At 40.1% G+C, this 17,701-nt stretch overlaps 1 protein-coding gene across 2 annotated transcripts in view; it reads right to left on the bottom strand.

Moving 5' to 3' along the window:
• SRS2 (P-loop containing nucleoside triphosphate hydrolases superfamily protein) overlaps nt 1-17,701 on the bottom strand; it is a 75,892-nt gene that overhangs the window by 51,261 nt on the left and 6,930 nt on the right. For both annotated transcript variants that reach the window (XM_089141160.1, XM_089141165.1), the window contains 2 exons: nt 17,461-17,574; nt 17,244-17,344 (listed from right to left, as the gene is read on the bottom strand). In XM_089141160.1, the coding sequence (XP_088997286.1) occupies nt 17,244-17,344; nt 17,461-17,574 (215 nt within the window). The remainder of the gene's footprint in view (nt 1-17,243; nt 17,345-17,460; nt 17,575-17,701) is intronic.

Here is a 17,701-nt window from a genome sequence, read left to right as displayed (position 1 = left end):
GGCTTTTAGGGATGCCACTGGGAGCTTCGGTCATGCTGTGGCCGTATCGGGACGGGAAACCGCCCCTCCGGGTAAGTTCATTCATTTATTTCATTATACATTTAATTATTATATTCTATCTTTAATTTAGTTATTTAAGTATTAAAATGACTTGGAGTCTATGTTTGTTGCAGCTGAGTGGTGGTTGCAATTTGGATGTGACTCACACCACTTAAGTGTGATTGCAAGCAAAGTGCTCTCCCAGACATGTTTTGCCACTGGTTGTGAGCGAAATTGGAGCACCTTCAGCCTCATTCACTCGAAGAGGCGCAACCGATTGGGTGTGAAGCGTCTAGAGGACCTTGTCTACCTACACTATAATATGAGATTGAGAAAGGATCATATTAGATAGAGGATGGATAGAGAGAGCACCAATATCGAGTTGGCCGACATATTTGAGATGGATGATGATGATAACCTAGTAGTTGAATGGATCAGGGATAGGGGAGACGGATTGCTGGATGAGGAGGGAGGTATTCCCAATAGTCAGATTGCAGAGGAGATGGGGGTTGATGTGGGGGACTTCATGGCCCAGGAGAGGAGGCCACATGCAGAGCCCGCCCGTCCCTTCGTGCCACACCCTAGTGCATCCACCCAGAGTGAAGATTTGATTTTCTGGTCCGACACTGAGGATGAGGTGACTCAAGCCTCCGACGATGACGACGATGGTGGTGATGATGAAGGTGATGATGGAGGGGATGAGGAGGGTGTGGGACCTCGTGATCAGGATTCAGCTGATCCTAGGGACAGACCACCACCACCAAGACGTAAGACTCAAGGGGGGGGAGGACGACCAATGAGATTCACAGGAGAGAGTCAGTTCGCCCACGCGACACAGGATTCAGACCATACTGGAGATGCATCTCGAGGCAAAAATGTTTCCTCTACATATTCGAGGAAGGGGAAGGGGAGACAGCACGGCTGGAGCACAGAGGACACGCCATCATATGGGTCCTACAGTCCATCCGATGCCGAGAGCTTGGTGGGATCTATGAGATCAATGAGCATTGATGATGCTAGAGACTCCTCCACCTCCAGAGGATCCGGATGGCATAGGCCTGCAGAGTCCTCATATGATACTGCTGTGGAGAGTATTGGTTCTACCGAGTTGACGTATGGTTATGGTCCTTATGGACCATATGGTGTCCCTCCTGGCTATCAAGTTCAGGGTCAAGCCAGTCAGCCACGACTGGAGCCTTATGGTTATGGAGCGGCCTATGGAGCTTATGGTGTCCCTCCCACTGTCGATTATCGAAGTCAGCCTCTGCGACCTTATCAGTATCCATATCCTTCTCCTAAGAGCCAGGGGCAGGGTGCTCTTTCATTTGTTGAGTAGATCCACACTATTCCACAGCCACAAGGCCCACCACCACCAGTTCCTTTGAAGATTCACAACTTCCCACCGTTAGGGAATCTTATGCATGTGGATGAGGCCACATACACAGGTGTAGTTCTTGACTATGTCCAAAACTATATGGGGTGGGGGCAAACATCAAGGGAGTTATATTGTCATTTGTATGGGGTGCAGACGGAAGAGGGAGACCTTGAGGCTTAAATAGAATAGACTTGTAAGTAATAACATTCCAGCTTCTTCTCTGATTCATGTACTATATACTTGATTACTTGGAATGTTGGATGTTACATTTTCAGTAGTTTTTTAGTAAACTAGTAGTTTTATAGTGTTTATTGTGCTTGAAATAGCTAGTATGCAAAAATCCAAATCAATTTGAGTGCATTTGAGGCTCGAAATTGAGTTTTCAAGAATCAGGAAAAAAGTATCCAGTTTCGGTCGAAATTTCGACCGAAACCTCGAAATTTCGACCTTTTCCAAGGTCGAAATGTTCATTTCGATCGAATTTTTTACCTTGGGCCAAAGTAGAAGTAGATCTTCTAATCGGCTTCAGTAAATAAAGTCCATTGTCTAGTTTACCACGTCCTATCTTTTTTCCCGTTACCAAAGCCTAGAAGACACAGTAGGATGGAAAGAAGGTCACTTCACAATTCAAGTCATGTGTAAGACTACTGATTGAAAGTAAATTAGTAGATAAGGAAGGAACATGCAAAACTTCAGACAAAGAAAGAGATGAAAAATGTTGGATGGTCCATTTTCCAACAATAAAAGAATAAGAGCTATCAGCAATTCGAACTTTATCTTTCTCGAAAGTTGGAGAATAATTTAAGAAAAAAGAGGATGAACCTATCATATGATCTGTGGCTCCAATATCAACGATCCAAGGAGCAGAAATTGAGCAAACACCTATAAAAGTTTTACCTACAATAGCAAGGTAAGACTTAGTATGGGTAGTGGATGAAGCAGTAGTAGAGGTTGCACTAGCAATAGAAGACTGTAGAATACATCGCAAAGGAGAAGTGATAGCAAGGCGATGGGATTTTTATGGTACGAGAGGAGATGGGTGTAGAGGAGGCGATGGGTGCATAGTTGCAAATCTTCGATTGTGATTAAGGCAATAGGCTTCAATGGTGGAGGCAGTTATTGCAGGTCTTCGATGGTGATGGCGGCGTTTGCAGCAACGTTGGTGTAACTGAGAAAGAGAGGTAAACAACTTCCCTTTCCTTAGTTCTCCTTTTTTTTCTTCTCTCTCTCTCTTCTTCCCATAATCGATTTTTGCTCTGATGCCATGTTGAGAAAATCGATTGTGGGAGAATGGCTTAGATGGATCAATGTGATCCCAAACCCTTTGAAACAAACACAATTACATAAATACCCTTACCTAGGTATCAGAAAATTGAAAATTACATGAACTAAAACTCCTAATAGAACTCAACCAACAAAACCCGATAGTTCCCAAAGTTCCAGACTACTAATTTAAGGTAGGCCCCATCATATAATAGAGGACTTACCCCTATTAAGATACAACCCAAAGTAAGTAGCAAACTCCAATAAGGCCTCCAAACTAGACATAACAGAAACCTTCACAAGGATAATTAGGCCATCAGTGAAAATGCAGGTGAGTGGCTTTGCATCTAGGCAGCAGCTTGATTTCTCCGCCCACATCTAATTTTCTCTTCAGTCATGTAAGTGCCTCCATTGCCATAATGAACAAGGGAGAGAGAGTTCCCTACCTGATTCTATATTCCCAGAAGAGTCTACTAGACTTCCATTGATGAGATCATGAGAATAGATAACATAGGTGTCCCAACACTCTTTAATCCATCCTATGAGCCTTCCTGGGAGCCCATGATGCAAACCCTGGTTTAGGGTTTTCAAACAGGACCCTCTTTAATAAGAACCAGCACTGAATAACATCTATAGGTGTTTAGGTTAGGGTTTTTAGAGGTTCTATGGGGCTTTAACTCTGCTTAGGTATGCTAGAATTGAAGTTCACATCTGAATTTATATGAGAATTAGAATTCAGACTTGGTAAATCAAATCCCAGACCAAGTAGGACTGGGTTTAGGGTTTCGGTTAGGTTAGGGTATTGGGGAACAGGCTGCTGGTTCAGCAGATTAGACTTCTGCAGTTGTTATTTTATAGTCCAGAACAAGGTAAAAAATTCGATCGAAATGAACATTTCGACCTTGGAAAAGGTCGAAATTTCGAGGTTTCGGTCGAAATTTCGACCTAAACTGGATACTTTTTTCCTGATTCTTGAAAACACAATTTTGAGCTCAAATGCACTCAAATTGATTTGGATTTTTGCATACTAACTATTTCAAACATAATAAACACTATAAAACTACTAGTTTACTAAAAAAACTACTGAAAATGTAACATCCAACATTCCAAGTATATAGTACATGAATCAGAGAAGAAGCTGGAATGTTATTACTTACAAGTCTATTCTATTCAAGCATCAAGGTCTCCATCTTCCGTCTGCACCCCATACAAATGACAATTCAACTCCCATGATGTTTGCCCCCGCCCCATATAGTTTTGGACATAGTCAAGAATTGCACCTCTGTATGTGGTCTCATCCACATGAATAAGATTCCCTAACGGTGGGAAGTTGTGAATCTCCAAAGGAACTGGTGGTGGTGGGCCTTGTGGCTGTGGAATAGTGTGGAAGATCTGCTCAACAAATGAAACAGCACCCTGGCTCTCATGACTAGGAGAAGGATAAGGATACTGATAATATCCCAGTGGCTAACTCCGATAATCGATAGTGGGAGGGACACCGTAAGCTCCATAGGCCGCTTCATAACCATAAGGCTCCAGTCGTGGCTGACTGGCCTGACCCTGAATCTGATAGCCAGGAGGGACACCATATGGTCCATAAGGACCATAACCATACGACGACTCGATAGAACCAATACTCTCCACAGCAGTATCATATGAGGACTCTGCAGGCCTATGCCATCCGGATCCTCTGGAGGTGGAGGAGTCTCTAGCATCATCAATGCTCATCGATCTCATAGATCCCACCAAGCTCTCGGCATCGGATGGACGGTAGGACCCATATGATGGCGTGTCCTTTGTGCTCCAGCCGTGCTGTCTCCCCTTCCCCTTCCTCAAATATGTAGAGGAAACATTTTTGCCTCGAGATGCAGCTCCAGTATGGTGTGAATCCAGTGTCACGTGGGTGAACTGACTCTCTCCAGTGAATCTCGGTGGTCGTCCTACCCCCCTTGACTCTCACATACTGGTGGTGGTGGTGGTGGTGGTCTGTCCCTAGGATCAGGTGAATCCTGATCACGAGGTCCCACACCCTCCTCATCCCCTCTATTATCATCGTCATCATCACCACCATCGTCGTCATCGCCGGAGACTTGAGTCACCTCATCCTCAGTGTCGGACCAGAAAATCAAATCCTCACTCTGGGTGGATGCACTAGGGTGTGGCACGAAGGGACGGGCGGGCTCTGCATGTGGCCTCCTCTCCTAGGCCATGAAGTCCCCCACATCAACCCCCATCTCCTTTGCAATCTGACTATTGGGAATACCTCCCTCCTCATCCAGCAATCCGTCTCCACTATCCCTGATCCAGTCAACTACTGGGTTATCATCATCATCCATCTCAAATATGTCGGCCAACTCGATATTGGTGCTCTCTCTATCCATCCTCTATCTAATATGATCCTTTCTCAATCTCATATTATAGTGTAGGTAGACAAGGTCCTCTAGACGCTTCACACCCAATCGGTTGCGCCTCTTCGAGTGAATGAGGCTGAAGGTGCTCCAATTTCGCTCACAACCAGTGGCAAAACATGTCTGGGAGAGCACTTTGCTTGCAATCACACTTAAGTGGTGTGAGTCACATCCAAATTGCAACCACCACTCAGCTGCAACAAACATAGACTCCAAGTCATTTTAATACTTAAATAACTAAATTAAAGATAGAATATAATAATTAAATGTATAATGAAATAAATGAATGAACTTACCCGGAGGGGCGGTTTCCCATCCCGATACAACAACAGCATGACCGAAGCTCCCAGTGGCATACCTAAAAGCCTTTATCTAATATATAAAGAGAAAAACAATAACTAGTTAGTAGTTACTAGGTTAATGACTTAGTATAAAACTACACATTGTGAATATCAAATGATTCAAATCACTATCTCAACTCCATAAGGATGAATGCTTGTTTAGCTGTTTCCGGTTCTAACTTCTCCACCACAGTTTGGACAGCATCCATCAAATCTTGCCTCATCCCAAGATTGTCCTTGTAATGGTACTTGGGATTTAAATAGTATGTTGTGTAAGAAAAAATATGTCATAAAAGGGAATAGTTAATGCTTAATAGTGTGATAACATAATGAAAATTAAATTAAATACTAGACTTAACAACTCACCAGCCTTATGCAGTGGATGCTGTAACATAGACTCCCATCTACTGTTGATGATTTGAAGGACTTTCTTGTTGCCGCGTGGGTGGACTTGAGCAACTTGCTGCTTCATCCTATCTACTGCAGCAAATATGTGTGCTAGAGTAGGTTTTCTTTGTTGATCTAACATTCTCAACACATTCACCACAGGCTCAAGCATCTTCACCACTATCCTCACATTGTGCCAGAAAGTCTCATCAAGGATAGTCAACTGAGCTCTCCTTCCTCCCACTGATGAAGACCCTCCCAGTTAAACCACTCCTCTGATGCAAACATACTCCTAAGGCCAGTCTTCCTACTCTCAAAGCTCTACAGTGCTATCCAATTAGTAGCAAATCTAGTTATGCCTGGCCTCACTAACTCACCCTGGCACTTGTCCCTCATCATCCTTAATGCATAGGTGTGGTTATATATGAAGGTGCTAACATGTCAAGCTTGGACCACGATATTCTTCACAAGCTTGACCTTTCCAATCTCCTTCAACATTAAGTAAATGCAGTGAGCAGCACAAGGAGTCCAAAAGAGCCTATATATGTCCATCCATCAAGGCATCAAGCCATCAATACAAAGTTATAAAGTGTACATGTATGTGTAATGTAAATATATGTATTTACAAATGAAAATTAATACTATATGTTTAGACTTTAGATGCCTGGAGTTCTCCTGCATCTTCAACCCAGCTTTCTTGTAGTTGGAGCCATTATCAGTTACAATTTGAACTACATTTTCCACTCAAACCTCCTTCACCACTTGCTTCAGTAATTTGTAAATGTATTTTGCATCCTTCTTCTCACCGGATGCATCTACTGACTTGAGGAACACTGTCCTTCCATCACAATTCAACATGAAATTGATGATGGACTGTCTAGTGGGACCAGTCCAACCATCAGCCATCAGAGTCACTCTATAATGATTCCACATGGGCTTTAATCCCTTAATGTACTCATTTATGTCCTCTTTATGCTTAGGCAAATACACATTATATATCTCATATGGAGTGGGGCCCTGTACACCACTCCCAACCCTGCCTATCTGGTCAATCATATCTCTGTAGTAGGGCCCCTAGGCTGTATGTGCTGGAACACTATGGTAATGTGCCCATTTGGAGAAAGCCATCCCCACTTTCTCCTTCACACTCCCCCATAAGTGCTTCAACTTTCTCTGTTTATGCTCAAGCCTCGCAAATAGGGCCGGATCATTGCGAAGAATCTCAAGATCCGGATCTGTAGGATGTGCTGAGGAAGCTCGACCCCTTGTAGGGGCCCGTGGGATAGGAGCATCCTACCTCACACTTTAAGACCTCCTCATAGGGACTTGGGAGCCACCTATGCCTCCCATACCTACTGGCTCTCTAGAGGACCCACAACCCAGACCCCTCTGTTGCCTCCTGATGTCATCAATCTTCTGTTGCTCCCTACTCATCATCATCGCCCTCCTCAGCTGATCGGCCTCTGGATCAGGGTCACTGTCTCCCCGCTCATCCCTACCATAACCCTCAGGATCTGGAAGGTCATCTAAGCAGGCATCCTCGAACTCATCCCTCTGTGTTCTCTTCTCTTTCCTCTTTTGCTTTCCACCACTAATGTATGAGGCCATTGCCCTCTTAACCTCTACAGGCACCTTTGGGCACCCTGTTACATCCCTGTTGCCACTAGCTAGATGCACCTTCAATCTAGTGGCCCCACCTTCTCCTATTTGTTTCTTGCAGTAATTACACTTGCTCTTCCTCTTATCAGCTGTTAGTGGCCTCTCATGATCCCAAGCTATGTCTGACATCTTTAAAATAGAGTGCCTGATACAAGAAACACACACTAAGTATCTTGAAAAGCTCCACAATATGCTCCAAAAATGACAATGACATATATGCTTCTAATAATAACCTTCTATTTTTAAATATATAAAAAATAAAATATATGTATAACTATATAAGTATTTTTTAATATATAAATAATTTTATAATATATAAAATACACACTAACTATCTTAAAAATATCCACAACATGCTCAAAAAATTGCATACATGCTTCCACTAATACTCTTTTATTTTTAAATTTAAAACAGAAATTAATTATTTTTTTAATATTTAAATATATATTTTTAATTATTTAAATATATATTAAATGCAGTAAAATTACATAATTAACAGAAAAAAAAATTAATTCAACACCATCACAGCAATATGGTGTCTTAACTCTCACATACATTCATTTGAAGCTTATACATGTACTATACATATACATTTTTAACAATATACATAATTTAGTAAATCATTTTTAATAACAGAAAAATAAAAAAATAGTAGGAAGAATCAAAAAATAATTTTGACACTACAAATTCATAGATCAACACTCTAAAGTAAACATATATAAATTTGGAAGCAATCTAACATAATTTAAAACACAAATTATACAAAAATCAAAAAATGAAGAAGTTGGTCACTCATCTTGCAAGATTTGAGAAAATGCACAAATGGAGGAGCAAATCAAGTGTTTGAAGGAAATGGAATACTAGAAATTAGGTGTAGAATGGGATGAAAGCAAGAGAAATCAACAAAAATTTCAAAATGAGGTCGAAATGCAGAGGGCGATATCACTCGAAATGTCGAAACAGCGTCGAAATGTCGAAAACGACTCGATTTTGGGTATTTTATAATTTGTAGAAGTGTCGTTTCGGCCCGATATGGTATCGGGCCGAAATATCAACTCGTATAGACTGAAATTTTGGTCGATACAAAACGATATGGATACATTTCGTGCCTACTACTACATTTCGTTTCATTTTGGATTTTTGCAGGCATTTCGATCGAAATTTCAACCATTTCGATCGAATTTTCTTCCATGGTCCAGAAACAGCTTAGAGGTGTAGGGCTGAAGTAGGGTGGTTTGAGAGAATTCTGCAAATCTGGAAATTTCTGCAACTTCAGTGAAGAAGATGAAGTGCAGGAAACTAAGAACTTAAGTTTAATGGACTGATCAGAAAAAACTAATGGAAGGGATGGGCTCCTAAGGCCTAGGCGATCCTAACAATGGGGGGTTTTGGGGCTGGGGTTGACTGAAAATGTGGGGAAGAAGAAACAGAGAAGGCCACAGCTGCAAGGGGAAGGGTTGGGCTTCACCAGGATTGAGGGGGAAGGGGTAAAGGATGTATGGGTTGGGAGGGTTCTCCAGATCTGAAACAGAGGGAACAGGGCAGGGGAGGTTGCAGACAAAGAGGGAGGGGCGTAGGGAAGTATGCGGACAGAAGGGGGTTGGGGTTGGTGGGGAGAGGACTGTAACTTACTTGAGAAGGCTTGTGGACTAATTGATGGCACCTGTACTTGCATGGAGATTGAGAATGCTTGCTTGATTGATTGTTTGGATGCTTGAACTCTCTTGAATGCTGGTGGAATTAAAGAAGATGACAATAATCTGAGATCCTTGACACCAGCCAAGGCCCACCCACACAGGAGACCCTGACTCAAACACTCAAAACTGAAAAATTACATCAAATAACTAGGCTATTTGTAGCCTTCACTGACCTTCCTAGACTCAACTAATAAATCCCTACTAAGTTGGGTTCCACTTAACTACTTGAATAGAACTAGACAAAATAGAACCCCTTTTAAAATAAGGTTTCCTAAAATTAGGGATCCCTATCATCTACTAACAACTCCAACTAACAATCAAAGACCAACATTAACTCAACAATTAGGACTCCTTATTAGGAAATAACTCTTTCCTAATTTACAACTCAAAAGACTCTTAATAAAGGAAACAATAATTACTTAATCACTAAGACTCCACTATAGAAAATAAAACCAAAATTTAAAGTTCAGAAACAATTCTGAAGTGTCCCCAATAAATAGACTTGATTATAGGTGGTGAAAATGACCATTTTGCCCCTTGGTCAGTTTCGGCACCCCTTTGTTTGGGCCTTGTTTTGGATGGGCTTGGGCCCCTTTTAGGCTCTTTTGGGGCTGCCTGGGGGCTGGATACATCATCCCATAAGCTCCGTACCTTCAAACAAGAATTTGTCACTTAAAAGTGTACAAGATTCACAAGATATCTCTCTTTTCTAGAAGGGCAAGACTCAGAAGTAGTATTTGGCCAAGTTGATATCTTAAATCGAGTTTTCAGTTAACCTACATTTCAACCAACCTAACCCCTCTATGATTCATGTATCTTGCTTGAGTCAACAAGAACTCCACAAAACTTGAGCAAGATATCTAACTTGCAGGTTCTTCAAATCTTCTACCTGTGCTACAGTTTTTGTCAGAATCTTTGTTGTACCTCCTCCACACTGCTCTTGTTCCATCTAGTGCGAGGATTGAAGGTTTTTTCAAGTAAAAACTTCTAGTATTTACTGCTTAATGTATTAGACTTGTTTGACTTTGAAGACTTATATACTCATAATGAACAAAATGAGAGGTAGCCAACCAACTTCTAGGAGAGACATAATTGACCGCATTGATCTCGGTATCTACGCCACCTACGGAATTTAAAGAACCTAAAGGAGCATGAGTCATATATTCCACAGAATATCATTCTTGCCAAGGTTGTATTGAATATAAGATACATACAATAGGCCATTTTAGGAAGCATCTTCAGCATAGCAATTTCAAACTTGGTTTCTGAAATGAAACTCATATTTATTGCACTCTTTTTATAAATCAGCAGCCACCATTGTGTTTGTAAGGTCAGAAATAGGCTAAACAGCAAGTCTCAGACCCAAAAGACACCAAAACGCACTAAGGCATCTAGTTGGGAGTAACAATCCCAACTCAGTGAGATCTCATGAGACTTTGGTTTTTAGGTCTCACGAGATGGCCACAAAAACCAAGATCTTGAGCCATGTTGTTTGGCATGACAGTTGGCTTTCATGATAAATTTGACATGAAAACTTGTGAGGAATCTTCTATCAGTGTAGTTGATACTTTCTGTTATCGGAACGTGAAAATACATGATGGCCAGAAAAAACCTCCAATAGTGAGGTTTGGGCATGAGACTAATAAGATTAAGGTCAAAGAGGGGTTGGAAACTCTCTACAGAAGTTTGCAACCCTTCCATTAGTGTGTAGGACACATCTAGAGATCCCACAGTGGGAGATGGAATAAAGAAAAAAAGAAGGATAATGAAAATAGGGGGAAGAGGGGAAAAATCTGAAAAGAATTAGATTTGAAGAAGGAGAAGAACACTCATAAGAAGAAGAGGAGGGGGGCCTGCAAACATGGTGGGAGATCTCGAGCGAGATCTCGGTCGAGATCTACAAAAAAACTGGCGTAATCTCGGTGGCCCATCTCGGTGGGTTTTAGGGCCCCGGTTGGGCTGAAACTTGATATTTAGCCTATTTAAGGCCTTTTGAACACATTGGTGGCCTTAGATTTGAGAGAAAATAACCCTAAGTATGTCTTCTAAGTCGACCATATGTGTAAAACCGAAATTCTATGAAATGCAAAGTTAGACAACATGTAATGTAAAGACTAAAGATATCAAGTAATTCAAGACTTGAAGTTATCGACTATCAAGTATCAAATACATTAACATTACACATCAAGTATTCAAGTGATCAAACTATCACAGAACTTAAATAGTTAAATGTCTTCAAAATTTTACAACCATAAGAAGTTTTAGACTTTTAGTAAGTCATAAATCATAATCCATAAGTTCACAATCACAACTCACAAGTCACAATACTGACAAGAGTACAAGAGACAAAGGTAACAAGATTACAACTTACAACTTACAAGACTATAAGAGTATCACTCAACATTCTGCATTAATTGATTATGAACGGTGGCCACATATGACTCCCAAGTCTACCCATCACTGTAGTATGTCACATATCGGTTTATATTGAACTGATATGTCTCCATGTCAGAATACTGGAGGAATAGCACTCTGGGATAACCACCAATCGTGGGTGGGTGAAAGTGCCATTCTTGTTGTTGTTGTTCATATTGTTGTTGAGTATGTGGGTAGGGGTTTCTAAACCACTCAGTTAACAACACACCTTCACTCCCATAAGTGTACTCTCCAGGTGCAGGGTCTTGAGGAATAGCATGATCTCCATAAGAAGAATACCCAGTGTAATATGACCCGGTGCTTTGATCCCCGTATAGGTACCTCGATGTCTGCAAACTATCCAAACTTTGCTGTTGTGAATCATTGTGACCATGATCTAGGCTCATGCTTCCCACATTCAATTCAAGATCATGCATGCTCGCATCATCATTCATTTGCCCCTGATTTGATATGCTCTTCCTACTCCTAGCATAAGTCCGAGAGATAGGGGAACTGTGGCTCGCATGTGTCGGATGACTCAAACTTGGGGGAGGTGACTCCCTTTGTTGACGCTAACTTCCACCAGCAACACCACCAGCCTGATTGCCTCCATGACTCGATGGCTGACTTGGGCCACTTGGCCCTCTAGTATCATCGGCATCATCTGAACCCCCACTACTAGTTGTCACCTCAGTTGTTTCAAGTCGACTAGGTGGCTCCACAAATGGTACAGTTGGTCCTTCTGCTGCTGCTACAGCAGTCTGACCCTCATCAGAAGACACGTGCTCAACCACAGCATCTGGGCCCATAGCAGCAGCAATGGTAGGATCCGACTGCCCTCCTGGCCCATCCAGCACTGGGCCACCTCAATCCCTAACCCACTGATATATGACATCATCTTCCTCATCTTCTGCCAGGGGCTTGTGGAATATATCCGTCAACTCAATCGATTCGTGATTGTCGTCATCTATATCATCTTGTATGTGCCCTACTCTCAATCTCATGTTGTAATGCACATACACTAAGTCCTCGAGCCTTTTACTCCCCAATCTGTTCCGTACCTTACTATGGATGAGCGAGAAGGTGCTCCAATTCCTCTCGCAACCAAAGGATGAGCAAGTCTGTGAGAGTACTTTAATTGCTATGTCTTTGAGATTTGGCGCACTAGTTCCATATAGCACCCACCAGTCAACTGCATAACCAAAAATAAGAATGCATTAGGCAAGTAAATATTAATATTTATATAATTTATCAGTTATTATTTACGGAGTTATAGACTTAATGACTTATAGTAATGAACTATTTACCATGATCATTTTTTTGCCTAATTCCAATTGTAGAAGGCTTTCCAAAACTCCTAGAGGCATCCCTAAACTCCCTGAACTGTACACTAATTTTTCAATTATTGTATTATGTATATGCTTAATGCACTAATGCAAGAAGTTGAAGAAACAATTGAATAAGTTCTCACCTCTCCATTAATTGTCCCTTGCATTACGGGATTTGACACAAGCTTCTCCACCACGTCTTGCACCGCATTCATCAAGCTTACATTAAGCCCTAGATCATTCTTGTAATGGTACTTTGGGTTCAAGTAGTAAGCTTGCATTGTGGAAATAAAAAATTTGGTTATTGATTTGGTTGTTTACTTGTTTATAAATTATAAGTTATAACTTATAACAAATTAAGAATGTAAATTAAAGTATACAATAAAAACTTAAAGACTTAAAAGTGACTCACCAACCAAGTGCAAAGGATGCATCAAATGTGTCTCCCATCTGTTATCAATGATCCTCTCGTAGGATTTGAAGGAGCTAAGGGCTGCAGCACCAACCAACTCTTTCATTTGCTGGAGGGCAGCATATATGTGGAGCATTGTGGGCTTCTTCTCCGAATCGACCATCTTTAAAACAAACACAATAGGCTCTATAATGCCCATTGTCCAATTCAGCTGCCTCCAAAAGGAATCATCAGCAATGGTTTGATGGACTAGTACTGCATCAGGATGGCTAGATCCACACCAATCAAACCACTCCTCACTTGCAAACATATGCCGTAGACCCACCACTTTTTTCTGGAAGTTTTTCAGAGCTACATAGTTGGTGGCGAATCTAGTCAATCCAGGTTCTAGATCACCCTTACAATGGTTCCTCATCATCTCCAGCAAATAACCATGGTTATAAATAAAATTACTTACCCTTCTAGCCCTGTCAACCACAACATTGATTGACTTTCTTTTCCCCAAGTCCTTCAACATAAGATCAATCGAATGTCCTGCACATGGTGTCCAAAAAAGGTGGATCCTGCTGCTCTTCTTCTTCATCAACATTTCACCAGCTTTTTTGAAGTTAGCACCGTTATCTGTGACAATTTGGATAACATTCTTTGGCCCTACCTCAAGGACCACCTCCCAAGAAGCTTGTAAAGGTAGTCAGCATCCTTAATTTTATCTGAGGCATCCACCGACTTAAGGAAGGATGTCTTTCCATTGCAGCTCACCATAAAATTAATGATGGACTGTTTAGTAGGATAGGACCAGTCCATCCATCAGCCATCACAGTAACACCATATGTACTCCATTTTTCCTTTAATGAACCAATGTATTCATCCACCTCCTGTTTTACCTTTGGTAATATTTATTCATTACTTCCCAAGCTGTTGGGCATTTAACCCCTACACTTGCCCTAGCAACTGCATTGATCATCCCCTGATAGTATGGTGTTTTGGCTACATTGGCTACAATGTTATTGTATAGCATGAATTTACTAATTGCCAACCTAGCTTCCTCCTCCCTACTGCCTTCTTTACCTCCAGCAAATATATATGGAATGCTTCTTTGATAGATGTCTTAATGCTTAAAGAGAGAGGGGTCTTGGTCAAATGTGGCATCATAATGTCTAGTCTTCCTCGTTTCAGTCCTCTCATTTCCATGAAAATTATGTCTAGGTGGCATAGATGCCCCTGACCCCGAACCACCTGCTCCTCTTGTTTGTTCATATTGCCTCACATTCTCAACATGTAAGGACTGTTTGCTAGCTTCCATTGCAGTCTTCATCTGTCTCCACTCAGCCCGTGACTCAACACCCATAACACTCCTCCTCTCTTCATCATCACTTGACTCCTCGTCAACATCAACAAAAGGTCTAAACAGCACTGTATCCTCAAATTCCCTTTGCTTTTATACCATCGCCTTTTTTTGTTTCCCTCCCTTTAAAGTTAATGCAATTGCTTTTTGCACTTCATAAGGAACCTTGGGACACTTGGAAACATCTTTGTAGCCACCAACCAAATGTTGCTTTAATCTGGTTGAACCACCAGAATTCAAAGTCTTGAGGCAATACTTGCATCAGGATTTTTTCTTGTCGGCAGTCAGTGGATCCCCATGTTGCCAAGCAATGTCCTTGATCCCACTACCAGTGCCGCCACTCTCACTAGTTGCCATTTAAGATACAATTGTACAGCACTGAAATACATACATGAATGTTCACAAATAATCATTAGAATAATTTTTAGATACATAAAACATGTAAAAACAATTTATAAAATAACAAAACACACTTTGTTCTAAGATAACATATATACAATGCTCAAACAAACATGTTTGTATTTTTAAAATAAACTACATAATATAAGCATCATTTAAAAAAATAAAAATAAAAAAGATAAATTTTTAATAACATATTATTTTTTATAATTATTTTATGTAAAAACAATTTATAAAATAACAAAACACACACTTTGTTCTAAGATAACATATATACAATGCTCAAAAAGACATGTTTTTATTTTTTAAATAAACTACATAATATAAGCATCATTTAAAAATTAAAAAAAAAAAAAAAGATAATTTTTTAATAAAATATTATTTTTTTATTTAATTATTTAAATCAAAAAAATAAAACTAAATACAGCAAGCATGATAATCAAAATATGAATACATGGGATTGTAGCCCTCTAAATGCAGTTTAACATAAGTAATAATCACATTCATATCATAAGTATTTTTTATTTTAATTTTTTAGATAATATATTTTTTAAACACGAAAATTCAAAAAAATATTAATAACAGAAAATTAAAATTTTTTTCCATATTAAAATTTTTTTCCATGTAAGTGTACATCAAAGCTTGATCATCAACATTTATTTATACTGCACTCACACACCCATTGTAGAACCTTCTATTTGAAAAAAATCAAATTTGGGGGAAAATCATACCTTTGTTGAAGATCACTTGAAATAGGCTTGAATCTGCTGTTGTAGATGTGTTGATGATGTTTAGAAGTTGAATCCCTAACAAATTCCGGCCAAAAATTGACTTTTCCGGCCAAATTTCACTTCCAGCTAGAGAGAGGCGAGATATGCCTCTCGAGCAAGACAGGGGGCCCCTAAAGAGGTGGTTGGACCACCTTACACGAGATCTCGCCAAGATATTGGCGAGGTGGTGAGATCTAAACTTGAGATCTCCCATCTCTCCACTCTCGCCTCTCATCTCGTCTCGCTATATCACAAGATAGCAAGATATCTCGCGAGATCTCCCACCATGGCTGCAAATGCCTAAAGCTCAAGTTAACTTCATTTTTTCTATTCCAAAAGTCTTCTTTTCTATTGCAATGTATGGCCTATTTATAGCTTGGATAAAGCTTTACAAGAAATAGAAACTTAGTATATTAAAAATAGAAACTAATATCCTAATAACTAGTGACAATAAAATCTTATGGAAATAGAAACTAATAGAATAACTAAATGGAAACTATCAAAATGGAAACTAAGGACCTAAATCTCCTAAGAATAAATTCTTCATAAAATCTGATTTCAGGCCCCACAAAATCCTATATGAATGTTCCCAATATGCCAAATAATGGGCTGTGATAGTGTTCATGTGAACAGTGTTTTTAACCTCTTTTGGCCTTCTAATAGACCATCTGAACTGAGGGGTGGCTTGAGTTGGCCTGGTTCAGTTGGTCCAGGTTCCATGTTGGTTGTCCTGCATCATTCCAAGCCCTGACCAAATTACTTGTTCACATTCATATACATTCTAACTATAGAAATCCAATATACCAGCTTTGTATGTAACTCCCTACCGAGTAATCCATCAAGAAAAGCTACTATTGGCATTTATCAGAATAAATGTGTATGTATATTGAGATAAAATAATATTACCAATAACCATAATTAAAATACCACCAAAAGAAAATATGTGTTATACGGCTCCACTCTTGAGCCATATGGACAGATGGTAACAATTCCGACCATTGGATGAAGAGAACATGGTCTGCATAAGCTGTGTCAAATTCAGAGCCTAATTCAATAAGTAGCTTCTACGTTTTGGTATACATCCCTGATTCCTAATTGTCTATGCACACCTATGGTGCATATTCTAGCCACTACAGCACACTCATCCTAGTCCAGGTTTTGCAGAAGATTTTGTCTAGGCTCACTATGTGGCAGATGCTCAGAACTGTTTGGTGAGCCTTCCTATGGGAACTGTGTTGAAACATTTATAATACCATGACAGTGGTACTGAGAAAACATCTTATGTTCCTTGGCTAACAAGGTTTCATGCTAAATTCACCCAAAAATTAAAAAGAGAAAAAGGTAAAGAAAACAAAAATGAAAAGCAAGGTGCCAAGGTATGACATTTAAATGTTTGGACAAAGACCTCTTGAAGGTACCAGAGATCTTGGCAGCAAAGATATCACAAGCAGCTGATATAAAGCTGCATTTCCTAGTAGTGCATATTTTGTCAACGTGATTAATTACCTGCATGTAGTGACACAGTGTTGAGTTAGAGGACGACAAATCTATAAAGAGTACTTTTCTCTTAGAATACAGAATTCAGAAGTAGTCAATTATTGAGAGGCAATTAAAACAAATACCCTCTTCTTTTCTTCTTTGTCACAGGGCAATAATGCTTTGAACACTTGACGAAATGGGCCATCATCACAACCAGGCAGTGTTGTCCGAAGCATAGCAATAATGGCTTTGATTACCTGTTGTAGGATAATACTTTTAACCAAATCAAATACTACTACCAGAATCATGCAGATCTGGCTGAATATTCGTTAAAAAATAGAACTAAAGATAATACACATCAGAAATTGGGTACTACTTTAGTAA

The sequence above is a fragment of the Hakea prostrata genome, chromosome 1 (assembly GCF_041222555.1).
Source record: "Hakea prostrata isolate BN-2017 chromosome 1, UWA_Hpros_2, whole genome shotgun sequence".
In the NCBI taxonomy this organism is placed as follows: domain Eukaryota; kingdom Viridiplantae; phylum Streptophyta; class Magnoliopsida; order Proteales; family Proteaceae; genus Hakea; species Hakea prostrata.
The sequence above is the reverse complement of the archived record's forward strand: the minus strand, read 5'-3'. Positions and strand labels throughout refer to the sequence as shown.